The sequence below is a fragment of the Eurypyga helias genome, unplaced genomic scaffold (genome assembly GCF_000690775.1).
Source record: "Eurypyga helias isolate BGI_N326 unplaced genomic scaffold, ASM69077v1 scaffold25006, whole genome shotgun sequence".
Lineage (NCBI taxonomy): Eukaryota > Metazoa > Chordata > Aves > Eurypygiformes > Eurypygidae > Eurypyga > Eurypyga helias.
In genome coordinates, this window is record NW_010257582.1 from 1 (window position 1) to 359 (window position 359).

Genomic DNA, 359 nt, shown 5'->3' on the forward strand with positions numbered 1-359 from the left:
GTGCTGCAGCAGGAGAGTTGCCCACACCCTCCGGGACAGTGCCCCGGATGTCCTGCAGACCCACGACCTCAAGACCCCGCCACCACCACCACGGGAGGAGCTCCGGCCACCCGCCGAGCTCTATGACAGCGACTTTGTCCTGCCCAGCCGGCAGATCGAGCTGCTGCGCATCACGGAGAAGCGACAGGCGTACTGCGTTCGAACCAGCAGCCTGGACTTCCCCAAACCGCTCTGCCAGGCAGCCAGGAAGTCCTGCCCTGGCTCCGTCGACAGCTCCCCGACGGAGGGCAGGACCGCGGGCCACTGCAGCCAGCTCAGGCTGGGGACTGGCTCCACACCCCCCCCCCCGGCCAGCCGGG

General features: G+C 69.4%; 1 protein-coding gene across 1 annotated transcript in view; it reads left to right on the plus strand.

Moving 5' to 3' along the window:
• Positions 1 to 58: 58 nt before the first annotated feature.
• LOC104511457 overlaps positions 59 to 359 on the plus strand; it is a gene marked incomplete at its 5' end in the record, with an annotated part of 3,189 nt that continues 2,888 nt past the window's right edge. Inside the window, one exon of the mRNA XM_010154082.1 lies at positions 59 to 287. Coding sequence (XP_010152384.1) covers positions 59 to 287 — 229 coding nt within the window. The remainder of the gene's footprint in view (positions 288 to 359) is intronic.